The sequence below is a fragment of the Ceratotherium simum genome, chromosome 25 (genome assembly GCF_057802395.1).
Source record: "Ceratotherium simum simum isolate JZ-2026a chromosome 25, ASM5780239v1, whole genome shotgun sequence".
Taxonomy (NCBI): Eukaryota; Metazoa; Chordata; class Mammalia; order Perissodactyla; family Rhinocerotidae; genus Ceratotherium; species Ceratotherium simum.
The window spans coordinates 38,931,966-38,947,160 of record NC_141924.1 but is presented as its reverse complement, the minus strand read 5'-3'; the positions used below and the strand labels follow the sequence as shown (position 1 = coordinate 38,947,160).

The 15,195-nt window shown below is 36.1% G+C and overlaps 1 protein-coding gene across 3 annotated transcripts in view; it reads right to left on the bottom strand.

Moving 5' to 3' along the window:
* PPFIA2 (PPFI scaffold protein A2) overlaps window positions 1-15,195 on the bottom strand; it is a 466,644-nt gene that overhangs the window by 175,364 nt on the left and 276,085 nt on the right. For all 3 annotated transcript variants that reach the window (XM_014796194.2, XM_087449132.1, XM_087449134.1), the window contains 2 exons: window positions 14,637-14,738; window positions 844-1,008 (listed from right to left, as the gene is read on the bottom strand). In XM_014796194.2, coding sequence (XP_014651680.1) covers window positions 844-1,008; window positions 14,637-14,738 — 267 coding nt within the window. The remainder of the gene's footprint in view (window positions 1-843; window positions 1,009-14,636; window positions 14,739-15,195) is intronic.

The window sequence follows — 15,195 nt, the reverse complement described above, 5'->3', positions numbered from 1 at the left end:
TTTGAAATTTCACAAAATTGAAATCATGTCATGAGGCTTACTAATCTTCAAAGGATATTATCATCATATTGGCTTATTTATGTCAGTAGAACTTATTTAAGTAACAGCTAAGAGAAGCTTACAGCTACTTTAGAAAAGACCTAAAGCAGGTTTTTCTACCACTACCTTATGCTGTTATATGCAGAGCCTCCTAAAAATGTATATTCAGAACTAAAGTATTAGAGACCTAAAAAAGTATTTTCTGCTTCTAATATAAATCTCTAAAGGTTGAAGTACATCCAATTTATACTTCAAGATGTGTTTAATTGTCCGTTAGTTGGCATCTATAGACACGCATTTTAGAGGAGGGTGGGGGGGAAAGAGACAGAGAGGGAGAGAGAGAGAGAGAGGCTGAATAACAATATTAAATTTCAAATGGCCATCTGGACTAGGACCATAATGTGCCATAATAGGAGTCTAACTTGATAAGCCTCAGATTCAATGGTATTAAAAAAAACATGGTTATGAATATTACTGATATACACACAATAATCCAGTTTCATTTTTAAAAAATGATTTTCCTATAATTCACGTGTTCTCCTGAACTGATTTACTTCAGGAGTCAGACAAGTCATGGATGAAGACCAGGAGCTTGACGCTGCTGACAGAAGCATTGTTAAGCTTGAAATCGTTTGTCAAAGATTTTTGACAAATTTTTAAAATTTGTCAAATTAGTAGATAAAGTTTATTTTTTTAATTTAGTTTTTAAAATTAGTAGATAAAGTTTATTTTATTTTTTAATTTCAGCTTTACTGAGGTATAACTGACATATAAAATTATAGGAATCCTTTCACAATACTATACCTTTTCATCCAAGGCCTTGTGGTGCTCAAACAAAGATTTCAGCGCCTTGAGAACCTCGACTTCGCTGGAAACTCCCGAGGGGGACTGGGCTTGGCGCTTTACCACCGTCATTCTCAGTGATCTTTCATGGCGGGACACAAGGCACTCCAAATGCTCCAGTAACAGCTACGGGGTGTAAGAGAAAATGTAATTATCTTACGGATACAAGTCACTAATACTTATTAATGACTTCTACCTAAAAGATGGCAGGTTTCCATCATACCTAACGATAACCTCAGGTTATTCTACAGGCTGCATCAGAGAAGCACAAACCTGAGTCTAAACCAAGGTCCAAAATACTTTAGAAGTAAATTGCATTTCTATCATATAACAAGTTACTGAGTTAAAAATATAATGCAAATTTTATGCATTTTTTTGGAAAATTTAATAATTTCAGTATGGTTTCAGTAGAAATAGAACACAACATAAAATGTGTCATCCGATAGGATAATTATTAATGAAGATTGTAGAGTGCATGATGATTTTGTTAGGAGAATACTATTAAAAGTCAAAATTAATTTCATTTACATTTGGTCATTTAAAGATTTTGAATTGAAGGAAATAAGCATAATCATGTTGCTTTAAACATGATTATAGTGACAATCACATGTTGCTATAGTGGTAATCACTGATGATTTTATTCACAATTCATTCTTAGATTACATGATAGAAAAACATATGCAACAACCTAGAATATAGTAACTAAGATTTGTAATAGTCATTTTGAGAAAAGAGGTTAGAGGACGTAATTTTAAAACTGTCTACTCTGGAACCTACATTTCCCCAGAATAGCCTCTGGGGTGGTCATAGTGATCAGGGGAAAGTCCGGTGAACAGTGTTCAAGTCTGTTCTAGACTCTGCACTCTGACTTCCCAGAGAAATTTTGCTTTTAAATGTTTCATGAATTGAGATTTTACCTTTGTTTTCATTTAAAAAGGGAGTTCTGCTGCTAAAAGCAAAGATACATGAAAAGAAAATAAAAAACTGCTGGGTTAAGTTATCAATTAAATTAAAAAATCAGTTAAATTAAAAATTTTGCTGGTGAAGAACAACACATGACCATCAAGTTTTGTAGGAGAGATTTTCCGAAGGATAGTGAAAACCATAGGCTAACAAATGATGCCCATGCAAAATAAAGCAGAAGTCACTCAAACAAAAGAGGGAAAAGCAGATATAAGACATTGAGGTGAAAATAAGTAAAGAAAACAAATGTTTTTCAGGATATTTCCTAAAGCTTACACTGTAACAAAAAAATTTTTTTTTTTTTACAATGCCACTGGTAGATTCAGTGTCACATATTTGTATCACGTTTTCAGTGCTTAATAAGTTAATTTCTCTACCTTCATTGTCACTAGTCGTGGTTCAAAGTGTCAAGAAAGGTTGTCATGCTTATGGCACAAAAGAACACAAACATCTGAGATCTTAAATGTATATAGATCCATAGGTAGGGATCATATTTAAGGGTCAAAATATTAATACTTCTTCTGTATGAAAATGACATAATTAATATTTTCAAAGAGGTTTCCTTTTATTTCTCAATCTCTGGTTATATTCCTGGTATTCTACTCTCTCGAATTCTACAGATGCATGTGTGCATTGGTTAAATCCAAGCTGTTTCATATCAGTTACGGGGCTCTGCATGAGCTTAACCCTGCCTGTTTCTCCAGCAGTATCTGGTGTCAGTCTTTCTCTGGCAAACTATGCTCTAACCACACCAGCCTCCTTTGAGTTCCTCAATATGCCAAGTCTTTGCATATGCTGTACCCTCTGCCTGGAGTTCACTTGCTTTGACTCTTCATTTGCCCAGCTCTTTCTCATCCTTTTAGACTCAGTTTAAATATCAGCGTCTAATGAAGCATTTTCTCCCTACTCTACATAAACTAGGTCTCTCCTCTTCCCAGCCCCCATAATTCTCTGCTTCAGTCTCTTGCTTTATTTCTTCATATCATATCACGATGTGTAATTTCTTAAAAAATAGTTTCACTAAATTCCATGCTATTTCCTCATTGGAATATGAGCTCCATGAGGCACCGTGTTTGTCTTGGTCTTCTCTTACTCGAGTGTTGGCTCAGTTTCTGACATCTGTAGGTAAGCGATAAATATTTGTTGAATGAATAGAAAAAATGACAAATGAAGTAAATGTTCCAGCGTTCATCCTGGCTTATATCAAAACTAAATCTGCAGGCATGGTTAATTGGCCTGATCTCCTAAAAGTTTAAGCGAATCAACATGGTTATATACATGTATGTTTCAGGTAGACGATATACTTATAAAGAAACAAGCATTATAATACAATGAAAACTGATTCTCTAACCGTAAATTAGAGATGTCTTGATTTATACAGTAATTTTACAATATTTGAGCATCTCATATTGCATGGCAATAGGTAGGATACAGAAACGTATAAGATATAACCGTCATCCTCTGGGGAAGGAGCCCAAGATGAGTATTATAATGAAGCTATAAGGACATTTGTTATCAGAGACTACCTAAATCTTTTGATCACATGCTTTACAGTGGGCAAGTTCCTCACATTGTTAATCCCACCTTTCCCGCAGAGTACAAAAACTACAATTCTCAGTGTCGGGTGCCACACAGATTCTACTAATTATGCGCCCAGGCAAGAAGTGAGCCGTACGATATAAATAAGCTGGTGAAGGCATCCATTCTGCTCAAAAGGAAGTGGCGGAGGAATCATGATTTTAGACAGAAGAGGAGAAGCAATCCCCTTACCAGCTTTGCAATGAGGTTCTGGAATTTGGTCCTGAAAGCTCAGGTTACAGATGGTTTTTGCTAAGATTTTCTTAATATCCATTTAAAACCACCGTCTGCTTAAACTAGCTAGAGAGCGAATTCTGGTATCTGCAGCTAAGAATGCTGTGACACTCTAGTCATCAGGTTATACCTACAGCTACCTTTCCTTTTAATAGTCATCTGCCACACCCTGGGTCACTCTCCACTGTTCCTTAAATATGTTAGCAACTAGATCATTGTCATTTTTTCCCATATTACCCTAGTGATAATTCTTGGTGATTTGTATGACTCATCTAGATAATTTCTCCAGCATTTTGGCTTCTAAGTTTCTAGACTTTGTGTACTCCAATGGTCTCAATTCTCAATGTCCACCCTATTTCAGTACCTCACAATCATGGTTTCACTATAGATTCTACTGTTATCAATAAGTGCAACCCTTCTAAAATTTCAGTTTTTATCAGATAACTCACAAATCACTACATTTTAGTTCACTTATTTAAGTGCTCAAACTCTAAAAATACTTGCATCCTCCATCTCTTTTTCATAGGAATTTGTTACTGCTTCTTCTTGTACTCATGCCCTCACTTTCTCCTTATCCATCTTAAAACTTAGAGTTCAGTCTCTAAAATCACTCCTTTGATGTTCCTACAACTTCCAGAATCTGACCACTTGCCTCTACATCTATCTGTGACCAAGACCCAATATCTCCCCCTGAATTACTATCATAACTTCCTAACTGGTCCTCCTGCTTTCATCGTCCCATCAGGTTATTCTCAAAACACTATTTAAGTTAAAATGTAAGTTAGGTCATTCATATCTCTGCTCAAATCCTCAACGTCTTCTCCTCTGGCTCAAATAAAAGCCAAAGTTCTTACAAGTACCAAAGGAATCTAAATTCTCTGAACTCACCTCCTATTCTTCTTGCTGATTCCAGTCTGCCTGCATTGGCTTCATTGCAGTTTCGTGTTGTTTTGTTGTTTAATATATCTTATATATAAGACATCCATGCTCGCACATCAGGGCCTTGCTGTTTCTCTGCCTGAAACATTCTGTTTCAGATATCTGCATGACCATCTCACTCCACCATCTCTTTCATGTTTTTACTCAAATCTCACCTTTCAACAAGGCTTTTCCTGGTCATCTCCTGCACTAAATATCCCCTTCCCAGTTTATTCCTGCTCCTTAATATTTGTCCATATCTAATGTACTATTTATTTTATATATTTACGTTGTTTACTGTCTGTGTCCCCAAAAACGATGTAAGGTCCATGAGGAAAGGAAGTTTATTTCTATTTTGTTCACTGCTGTATCTCCAGTGCCTAGAAGATTGGCACAGAGTGGATGCTCATAAATTTTTGTTGAATGAATAAATGAACCCTGCTTAAAACAGTAGTTTGTAACAGATATGTTTATAAGTAAGAACTCCTCAGACAAAGGGGAATATAGGATCTGATTGGATAGATTTGACAAAGTAATAGTTAGATTAACATCAAAAGAAGGAACATTGTCTTCCATGGCACATGAAGGTGAGATAGTTACTTAAGTGATCACCTGAGTTCCCCTGAAATGCGTGCCTCTGAAAGCAAGGCTCTGATGGATGAGTCATGGCTACTGTAGACATTTTGAAGGGCAGGAAGAATATAAGACAATGGGGTGAAGTGCACTGAAGAGTTTAAAGAAAGAAAGGGAAAAGCTTAAGGTTTTAAATTTTAGGTCAAGGCACAGAGAACCCTGGCGTTGCTACGGCTGCTCATTATAGCTTCTTATTGAGGTCCTAAGACAGAACAAAAAGAAGATAAAGAGCCTCATCTAGGAGAGGTCACTGAATTACAATGTATGATGAATTCACAGCCTTACCAGGTGTCTCACGTGGAAATCCTGACACCACTCTGAAGATAAAAAGGCACTCCAAGAACTAGAAAAATGACCTGTGGAAAGATTCAGATGAGTCTCAGTCACCCTGATCCACCAAATCCCAGTGAGTCTCCTTGCTTCTCTGATGAGCCCCATCCTGTTTGTCTTGATGACCACGTAATGCCTTCACTTAAAGCAGCTATCTTACAAAACAAAGCCTCTGCTCTTCATGTCCCACCCCCAAACACCCCTCCTTGCCTCCAGACTTCTAACCAGAACACCAAGGGAGAAGTTACAAAGTCTAACCTAAGAAGAGGAGGCTTTCAAATCAAAAGATTTGTATGATTATGCTAATTTGTAATCTCAGAAATCTGGGAATATATGTAGAAATAGATGCTAGTTGTGCTGTAACAGGAAAGAAAGAGCAAAAATTTTTCTCCGGTTAAATTCATCAATACGACTATATTTATCAGAGAATCTGGATTTAACTGTGATATCCAGCAGCTGGGTGTGGTTGTAATTGTTTGCTCCACTGGCTAACTAAAATATAAACTCAGTGGTGGCATAGAATAAGGCCATATATGGAATAAATGAAGATAAGAATCCAGAAATTTGTTGGGTATAAAGTAGAAGAAGGAAATGAAGATTTACGGAGTTTAAAATGGAGAATTTTGCCTACCCCATAACTATTTCCTTTGAGATGAAAGTGACACTATTTTCACTGAGTCATTGAGAAATGTTTTAGTAGGAAGAGAGCCCCAAAACTACAAAATCCCCATAATAGCAGTTCTTTATAGACAAGGAATGAAAAGCGGGAAATGCTGATGCTAAAGCGGACTCTGATTTCCCTGTGGATGATAGAATCCTGCGGTGGCAGAGGCTCAGCAACAGTATGTAATCACCTGAGAGAAAGTAGGTGTAGTTACTGTAACAGGCAGGATGGTTTGATCCCTTGGGACCTTTGGGATCTTTGGTGACGGTAATTGATCATAGAATCCCTAACAGACCAGTAAGGACCAGGTTGTTTTAATAAAATAATAACCGTAATAAGGATAAAAACTCCATGTCTGGAGGACTAAATCCTGACTTAAGTCACCTAATAAGTGTCTTGGGCTCCAAATCTCACACCTGAGTAACTTTACAGTTGGAGATTTCTTTAAATTAAGGTGAAAAATATTCTTGAGGGAAAAACCCTGTGCTAATACCACAAGTAGCTGCTATTATATTACTATATTACATTATGTTACACTATATCATATTATAAGAGCTACCACAAGTAGCTGTCAGTATCATCTGTGTTGATTTTTAAGAAATAGCCCAATTTCTTTTACACTCCTGCCATTGAGAGGTGAGGTCTATGTTCCCTCTCCTCGATCCCGGGTGGGCCTGCGGCTGTTTTGACCAAAACAGTATGGTGGAAGTCACAATTTATGACTTTTGGGCCTAGGTCCTAAAAGGCAATGCAGTTTCCATCTAATTCACTGAAACACTTGTTCTTAGACCTCTGAGCCTCCAAATAAAAAGTCAGACTCCTCTGAGACCACTGTGCCGGAGAGGCCGTGTAGAGGGTCTCGCATGAAAAGTCCCAATTGAGTCTGCCTGTCCTCCAGCCATGACAGACCAGGAGTCAGATATGAAAGTCAAGAAGTCATCTCATAAGTGGATCTTTCGGCCTCCAGATATTTTAGACACTCCTCTGAATGGTGTGCTAAAGCTGGCCCATACAAGCAAGAGCTGATTGCTCATTTTCAGAAATTTTGTGAGCAGGTGGTTAAATATTGTCTTTGTTAAAGCTTAAATTATATAAGCTTATAGTTAAATAAAATGTATTTTAAAAGATTATAAACACTCTAAATGTATCACTTCCTAACTATTTTACTATATTTTATTATTGTCTATGCTCCTTGGGTTGTTTACTTCTATTGTATCTGAACGGTAGAAATACTAATGTTTCACTACTGTGCAACTTTTCCCAAATCTATATTCAGTGACATCACGCCAGTAGGTTGAAATCAGCTACAGTGAGAGTATTTACACTACGCAATTTGGCAAACCCTATAGATCAGTGTTTTTTTTTCCCGAGAAAAGAAATCATTTACCAACACATCACTGTCACTAGCCATCAAGTCATCCCAGCTGAGAGACCAAACATTATGGAGCAGAGCGTGGCCTTGACCACTGTGCCTTTTCTGAATCCCTGACCCATAGAATCTGTGAGTATAGTAAAATGTTGTTTGTGCCATTAAATTTTGGTTTGTTATGGAGTAATAATAAGAAAATCTTCCCTTAAAAAACCTGCAAGCATTTAGTATGGTAACGGTACTCAGGAAAAGAGAATACCAAAATTTCTTGGGTATTAGCTCTGAGCTAGTAATTCTTTGGCACCCACTGTTGTAGAGGCTTTCAATAGTCTAGTGGACAAATGATTCGCCTCGTGGATATTAGCGTATTTCTCTGGACACCACAACATTTGCTCAATGGGTATAAAAATGTGACTATTTTCAGAGATAGAAGTTATTCATTGACCTGACAAAATGGGCTTCTCATCATCGAGGTTGATAGAGTTACCACCACAGCTGAATGGCCAAGTTACTAGCTGCAGCCATCAACCTTGAACCCCTGACATGACACAATATACCTGGAGACCAGCTAATCACCTTGAAGCAAGCAGGATACATTAAATCCCCTCCCTCAAGGAAGAAATAGCTCTCTTTTCTCACTGTAATAAACACTTTTTCTGGATATGGATTTGCCTTCTCTAATGGCTATGCTTCTACTAGCAACACCATCTTACTAGATTTTTGCTTATGGTCATATTATCATACACAACATTATTTCTGATGAAAAAACTCATTTTACAGTGAAAAGAGTAATGCAATTGACTGATGCTCCCAGCCGTGGTTTAACTAGGCTATTGAATCATACAGAAGCAGCTGATCCTATAGAATGGTTGAATGACCCAAGGAAGAGTCTATTTTAATTCAAGCTGGTAGATAACACATTGCTAGGTTGGGATGCTATCATCCAGAATTAGTATATACTCAGAATTAATGATGTAAGGTAAAGTTTCTCTCTTAGAATATATACGGGTCCATGTGCATAGGTCTAGGAATCAAGGTTTAGAATTGGAATTTATAATTGTCAGCTAGAATTCTCTGACCAGTTGGAGAAAAGAGGATTTTTCTTTTTTGTTGTATCATATACATAATGTATATCAAATTATTCTCCTTTTGCTGTTGTTATATTTTTAACTTTTACTCTATTTTATATTTGGTATGTTGATGCTAATGAACATTTAAATTACTCCATAGATTATAGAATATTAAGATAGGATTGAGATTTAATGAGAGCAAGAGTATACACCCTGAAGAACCTTAGACATGTAGCTAGATGCAGTGACTAGAGATTATAGACCTTCTCTTTTGAGAAAAGGTGATTTTGTTTTTGTCTAAGAAGTGTAGTTGTATTGTTGGGTAGATATATGTCAGTGTTGCTGCTATGTAGAATTTTAATATGGAAAAGGGTATAATAAAAGCTGGATTTGCAGTGAGATTTGTCATTTGTGGTTGCCCAAAATCTTTGAACACACCCTCCTATTTAATAGTTCCCCACATTCTGAACCCCACCTTCCCAATATCGGATCCAAGAAACATTTCTCAGGCATGTTTACCACTAGGTGGCAGACATGTGACTCAAGAGTCAGCCAACCAGAACCACTGGCATGGAACAGATTCAGAGGGGAGCCAGATGAGGAAACATGCTGGGATGGGGGGTCCCTTTTACTGGCATAGGTAGTGACAGAAGCCACGTGTTTCTGGGACTGGGGGTATAAGAAAAACCTACAAGGTTAAGAAATGTGGTCCTAGAAATTGTGTCTGGAAGCTCAGTTCAGAGATTTCTTGCATGCGTTAATTAACGTCTTCTTGATTAAAACAGCTAAGCTGTACTGTGTTGTGCCATGAAGAACTCTCATCTATACAATAATAAAACCAAATGTGTTTTTATTGACATAAAACAGACTCCTTAAGGGCTTAACAATTTAACTTACCCAAAACACTTCTCAATACCTAGGAAAATATTATATATAATATATGCTTAATGCTTACTTATTGAATTAATGATAAATGTAAATTACCTAGACTGGAGAATGTCGCAAATATGTTCTAATCTAGCACGTATCTATGGCTTTTAAGCTTACAAATGAAAATACATGAAAAATAAAGAGGAACTTATCTAAGATACCACTAACAATCTACTAACTGTACATCTTAGCTGGAAGCCACGCTTTAGTCTAATATTTAACAAATCTTGCAGAAGGCACTCTCTTTGGTATATGCAAAGGACTGCAAGAACTATGCGAATGGCCATTAATGCTCTGTTGGAATTCACCTTAAAAAAACACAGTCTATATATGTATACACACAAACATATCATATCATATATGTGTATGCACATACTGCATCATTGGGAATATTGGGACTAAATTCTAAAACTGTACATCTTCCTATTAGATCTGAATTCAACACAACCTTTTGTGTAATTATTTTCAGTGACAAATGGCATTCAAGTAGAAATACATTCTGCCCTGTAGACTAATTCAGCTGCAGCAATATGGTCACACGACACTAACATCTGAAAATGAAAACCTTCAAACTGGTTGCTTTCACGCTTAGTCCACTCAACATCTTTTACTCTCAAATATTGTTTAGAATCCCCTATATTTCTTAGGTACATGCTTGAGTCCCACATTGAAACAGCTGTTGGGAGGGCATATGTCCTATTTTGTCTACTCGGATTTGTCAGAGCCTGTCACAGCACTTTCATAAAGATATATACATGCACCCAAACATGCGCACACATGTATCGTCACTGCTTTCAACTGCTAGGGTCTTCCTTTTCTGAACTGGATTATACTTTCTACTCATTGAGGAAATATATTTGGAGGGATTTTATTAACTTGTGCAGATAGAGGTTTGTCAAGAATGGGAAGCTTTTCTTTAGTAATGGCAAGTGTCTGATTGTTATTTAAACATTTACTTACATAATTCCTTTAGCTCAAAACAAAAGTAAGGGCATAACAAGTAATATTTCAAATTAAATCTTTAATTTGAATTAAAAGCAATTAAGTTTTTTAGTTTAGGACCCATGAGATGCAATTACAGCTTTATTGTTTATAGCTGACATTAAGACTGGCTCTTGAAACCATAACTTCTTTTTTGAACATATAATAGTTACATTCTAAAAGACTGTCAATAATATAAACCATCTTTTGAGATCTTCAGCGACAAAAATTGAAACAATTCCAAAACAACAACAAAAATTCTCCACTCTGGGGTCTGGTCCAGTGGCGTAGTGGTTAAGTTCGTGGGCTCCGCTTTGGTGGCCCAGGGTTTGCAGGTTCAAATCCCAGGTGTGGACTGACGCACCACTCCTCAAGCCATGCTGTGGCAGCATCCCACATACACAATAGAGGATGATGGCCACAGATGTTAGCTCAGAGCCAATCTTCCTCAGCCAAAAAAAAAGGAAGATTGGCAACAGATGTTAGCTCAGGGCCTATCTTCCTCACAAAAAACAAATAAATAACTAAAAAATATTCTCCATTCTGATAGAGATAAGTAAGAGATAGTAACTATGTTAACATTTCTGGTCATCCTTTACCTTTCCATTAGTTCAGATAATTCTGCCAAAACATGGTAAATTTTAGTAGTCAATTTGAGTATGTTGAAATAACAGCAAGGATAAGTTATTTTCTATAAATATAACTTGCCTAGGTACGGTTAGAGAAGTTTTAGGAATAAAAAATTTTATTTAATCACTTTTCCTACATTTTTGTCAGCGTGGAAATATTAAACAATAAAACTTATTGGAATGTTTCTGTAAATACTCACTACAATTTTTGAAATTTCTATTTTTGTACAATCATGAATAACATTAGGATGATTTTATTTGGATGTCCTCAATTTAATTCTTCAGGCAGCTAGGTTTAAGAACAACTCTAGTGATTACTTTGATTTCTTTCATTCATTCATATTTTGGGCCTGGGGACTAGGTGTTTCTGTAGTGACAAAGTGACAAATGGCCACAACTTTCAGCTCTGACATCACAAGAAATACCCAGTACATTACTTTACGCACAATTGATGCAAAATAAATTACTGAACAGATTAGGACTGAAGAACAAAAAATTGAACAAACTCTGTTCTTCCCTAAACACAATCCCTTGTATCATATATGGTTTGTGAGTGACATAGGAATATGATTTCTTAAATACACAGCCTGTGGTTAAGCCAGGAGTGGATTCCCTTGGTGTGTCACTTATAAACCATGTGGCCTGAGGCAAGTTATTTACTATGCTAGTTTTCCCATCAATTAAATGGAGATAATGGGATTGCTGTAAGGATAGAGTGAGTTAAACACGTAAAACATTTAGAAAAACATTTCACACAATTTATTTTAGTTATTATATTACTATCATTATTATTGCTTGATATATTAGATAAACCTCATTCATTCAACTCCCTCTGAAACCTCTATTTTCTATTTGGGAGAAGGTGTAATTCATTCAAATATACAGGAGGGCCCTTTCTGATCTATTGTTTTTGATGATATCAAAATTAACACAAATAACTCTATCCACTTATGAGTTCTCTTTCTGGGCTGTTTTTTTCTGTTATTTTTCTCAGTTCATGAGCATATGTTAACTCTCAACGTGGAAAGAGTCCCAAGTTGATCAGAGCCCTGGAAATTAAGACACACAATTCTGCTTTAAACTTTTCACAATCTAAGGTGTGAGAAGGAAATACTAGCTTATTGCTTTCTCTCCATGACCTGTTAAGTAGGTGTTTATAGCAAGAAGAAAAACACAACATGTAGAAGGAGAAACTATTATATAAATCTATAAAAACTGTTATATTTAGCAACATTTAATAGGGTGCTATGGGGGAAGAGAGAAAATATGTCTGATTTTTGGCACTGGATATTTTTTGGGTAGTGGGGGAGGGTGAGAGGTGGTTATGTAATTTAGGAAGTTGTTATATAATCAATACTTTGCAAAAGGAAGGTTTCATAAATCTGTTCTCCTTGACATAATCAACATCAAAAATCCTCCACTGCTTTAAGAAAGGTAGAAAAATGTTTTCCAGTTTCATTCATGTTTTCAAAGTAACTATTATTCCTGTTTAAAATCAATGGCTTCAGTTTCTATTATCCTAATAGAACCTAACATTTGTATTGTTCTCCTTTGACTCCTGAATAGGTATTTCAAGTATAGCTTGCCTTGTCCCTCTATTGCCCAAGGCTCACTTGCAGGTGCATTAGCCACAGGTACTTCTGGACCTCATGGGGTCTAAGATGATGAAAATTGTGTGGATGCTGTCACCAAATCTCCTAGCTCTCTGAAATTAGTCATAATCAAGAAGGAATGACACACTCCATCCTGCAGCCTTCTACTCTTAGGCAATGAGCATAGGCTCTGGAGTCAGACTGCCTTAGCTTATAAATCCCTTCTCTGTTATCTACTAACTGTGTGATTTTGGGCAAGTTAACAGCGTGACTCTGGCAAGCCCTTTTCTGAGCTCAGTTGCCTCATCTATAAAACGGGAGTAACTGTAACTTCTTCCTTATAGGTCTACAGAAAGGAGTACAGGGCTGGAGAAAGAAAGTCTGTGTAAAGGAGAAATACATTCACAGCTAACAAAAGCATTTCTGGTTCATTTTAAATATGAAGATTAGTTGGAAGTCCCCCGAGAGGCTTGCATTTCCCTCCATTTTCAGCTTCCTGCTCCCACTTCTACATTTGGCTGTACTGCACTACATCAGGGAATGCAGCCTAAAGCATTAAAATAGAAAATAGTGAAATAGGACAGAATAAATCTCATGGCAGAAATAAACTTTAAATTTGCACGGAAAAACAGTGCAGGTTAAAAATAAAGGGTGGGAAAAAATATACAGAGGGTGAAAGAAACAGAAAAATTCATCTGACACCTGATAAAATGATCTAAACTGCCCTTGTTATGTCGCATTAGAGGCAGAGTCCTGTGACTGGTCATCAAAGCCTCAATGAAAACCCATTCCTTGTGTGCACACTGTGTGAGCTTTCTTTACTGTAAAATAAGACCCTGGTGAATAAGGAGACAAACAGAGTTTGATCATTTAACCATTATGCACAGAATTGTCTCTCTCACTAGACGTACAATCTCACTGTGAAGCTTCTTTACATTGCTCTCTATGACCAAGCATAAAATGAATAAACCATTAATTATAGCTTATTTTTCAGCACTAATCTGCTACAGCTCTAATACTTAAAATATTTTCACCTACTTCATATTGAAATTGAACTATATCCACACAAAAGTGGTTTTTCTCTACATTCCTTCAGTAGAGAAATTGCTCTCTTTATGGGTAATATGGCGATTTACATGTTTCATAAAAGTTAGTGACTTTTTCATCTGAACTGGAAAATATATCATCTTTGGTCAGATTCTGAACTTTAATGTCATATGGCATGAGACTGAAGGAGTACATGGTTTCCAAGAGCAGAATATAGCAAAATCCTTCAGTTTCATGAAATCAGAATATCAGAACTGGAAATCTCCTCAACAATCTTCTAAAATAGAAAATGAATACCTCTTTTAACTAGGAGAGTTCTGTTCCAATGGTTTTATATTTTAACACTTTTTTTTTAAATATTTTGCTGTGGTGAGGTGAGAACAAATGCCAAGCCACTCCCTCCTAGGGCCCCATAATCGAAACTCATACTCCCCTCTCAAACCTGTCTTTGTTGCCCATCTCCATCCTCTGAAATATTGCCCTCCTACTCCAATACAACAGTTTGAAAGCTTGAAACTCACTATTGAAATCCAGCCTTTCTTTCTAAACTCAAATAAAGCAAAGGCCAGAAGGAATGAGAACATTTTCTAAGGCAACATGGTGATTTAGTAGTAGAGACTATAATTTAGGTTTCCTGTCTTCCTGTTTTGAATTTTGTAGTATATTCTCCTTTACTTTAAGTAACAGACTGGGAGTTGGCGTCTGCTTGAAGTCTTCCAAAAGTTCTTAAATGCTTATATTTTTATGAGTATTGTAGAGATAAGGCGCTGAACTATATATGGAACTAATTCCAAGTAGAAGCAGTTTTATACTTACTCTTGTGTTGTTTCTTTCAGCTTTAAGTTCAGAAATTTCTTCTTCCTTTTCTAGAAGTTGTTCCCTGCAGGCATTTAATTCTTTTGTCAGTGCAGCAAATTCCTGAAAGGAGAATAAAAATATTTGAAAACATATTCCAGATATAAAAAATGTATTTTACCAGGAATAAACATAATTAAAAATATAAACTGTTGAATGTGAAGAATGGAAAAAAATGACCTAATTGACCAATATATATACATTGCTCTTATTAAATTGATTCCAATGTCTAGAAAATGCTAATCCATGATATTTAACATACACATTTTATTATAATATGCTACTTAGATGAGTCCATAAAATCTATTTCAAAATGTATCAAATAAATCATACTGAACTTAACATTAGTATGATAATATATTGATAATATAGAATGATTTAAATTTGGCCAATTTTGTGAACAACTCCAAAAATCTCATACTTCCATTCCTATATAGCAATGTTCAGACTAGTATACTAGACCATCAAAAAACAAACAAAAAACACCACCAATACCAACCCCAATACCCAAAAAAAACCT